At 28.8% G+C, this 1,606-nt stretch overlaps 1 protein-coding gene across 1 annotated transcript in view; it reads left to right on the plus strand.

Annotated features, from left to right (window-relative positions):
- Positions 1-1,377: 1,377 nt before the first annotated feature.
- The window catches only part of LOC108685405 (60S ribosomal protein L11-like), a 1,574-nt gene continuing 1,345 nt past the window's right edge, over positions 1,378-1,606 (plus strand). The window contains exon 1 of the mRNA XM_018190177.1: positions 1,378-1,391. Coding sequence (XP_018045666.1) covers positions 1,386-1,391 — 6 coding nt within the window. The 5' untranslated portion in view covers positions 1,378-1,385. The remainder of the gene's footprint in view (positions 1,392-1,606) is intronic.

Genomic DNA, 1,606 nt, shown 5'->3' on the forward strand with positions numbered 1-1,606 from the left:
CAAATCACAAAACGTAGTTCTCAAATGCTGACGCAGAATGACGATCACGCAAGATACAGATGAAAACTAATCGCATGCAAAGAAAAAAACAAATGCAAATTTTTATTCTGCGTTTGCGAATTATGTAGATTTAGACAATAATTACTAATATTATTATATATTGATGTCATTATCTTCAAGATACCATTGTCAGATTTTCAAATATGAACCTTTGAAGAATTCTTTCTGATAACATAATGCTCGATCGTTATTCAATAAACAATATCAATGAACAATATAATATATTATAGAACCGTAAATGTGTGATAACACAAATTATAGAAATCAAAGCTTTAAATGATCTAGTTGGCTCTTATTGTTTGTATGATTCTTGTGTGAATTTATATATTACGTATGTAATCCATAGAAACGCACGTTAAAATAATTTTTCGGTTTAAACGGTTTTGAAACACTCTACTAAATTACCACAGTAATATCATAAGTTAAATTGCCTAACAATTTAACAAATTTTTGATGCTTATTCACATCTTCGAAATGATCTTAATAATGTTGAATGACATATTAAAAATCTATAAATAATTAATTCTTATTACAAAAAATATCGCACGGAATGCAAGAGATCCGGATTTGACTCCGTGATAATATTTTTCGCAATAAGAACTAATTATTCATTCAAGAAATCGAGCATCCATCGAGCATTCTATCTTTATATTATATAACATGGAAAAAAATACGGATTATATTAACTTTAAGCAATATGTATTTTTGGAATATTTCATTGAACATGGAATTTTACATACAAAATATAAAATGTAAAGATGAACAGATCTAATATGCCGCTTTGCCATGCCCCATTATTTTCTAGGCGCACTGAGTTTAGATTGATTACAATAATCACACAATAAATGTAAAATTCTATTTTTTCGCATAATTCTGTAATTTCGCATAAAACTTTTTTTTATCATTTATACGTTGTAAAAATATTTATATTTAAAACTACAAGTTATTAACTTTTACATAAAAATAGTATCTCTGGCAGAAAACAAATTTTTACAAAAAAGTATAAAAAACTACATAGATTGAGATAAAATCTTAGAAATTCTTAATTTTTCATTGATATTCGTAGTAGAATATAGAGATTTGTTTGGCTGTGGTCTCACTACAAATGCTTTGAAGCATTTGATGGACCAATTAGAAGAGAGAATTTTACAAACTGTCCAGTTAAAAAACGCTTCAAAGTATTTGCGGCATCGCGTTGATCATTACCTATTGGCAGTCGTGTCGCACGTTAAACTGGTTCCGCCGGTTCTGCGCTAGTGGCACCACTAGCGCCAATTCAGTTCAGCAGCGCTCTCACCTCTTACTTTTCAGTTCTTTTCTTCAAAATGGCGGTGAGTTTACTTTCCTTACTTCGAAGAAACTTCTCTTAATCTGCATGTATCTCTTACATCATTTATTTATATTAAATAAAATTATGACATAGAAATAACTAAAATTGTTATGAATTATCAATGATATTTATTTTTTTATTAAAGCGTCGATATTTGAAACTGTCGCGTATGACAAACCGATAAAAGTCCACGCTTGTTTTTAATCAGTATATATA

This window comes from Atta colombica, unplaced genomic scaffold (genome assembly GCF_001594045.1).
Source record: "Atta colombica isolate Treedump-2 unplaced genomic scaffold, Acol1.0 scaffold153, whole genome shotgun sequence".
In the NCBI taxonomy this organism is placed as follows: Eukaryota; Metazoa; Arthropoda; class Insecta; order Hymenoptera; family Formicidae; genus Atta; species Atta colombica.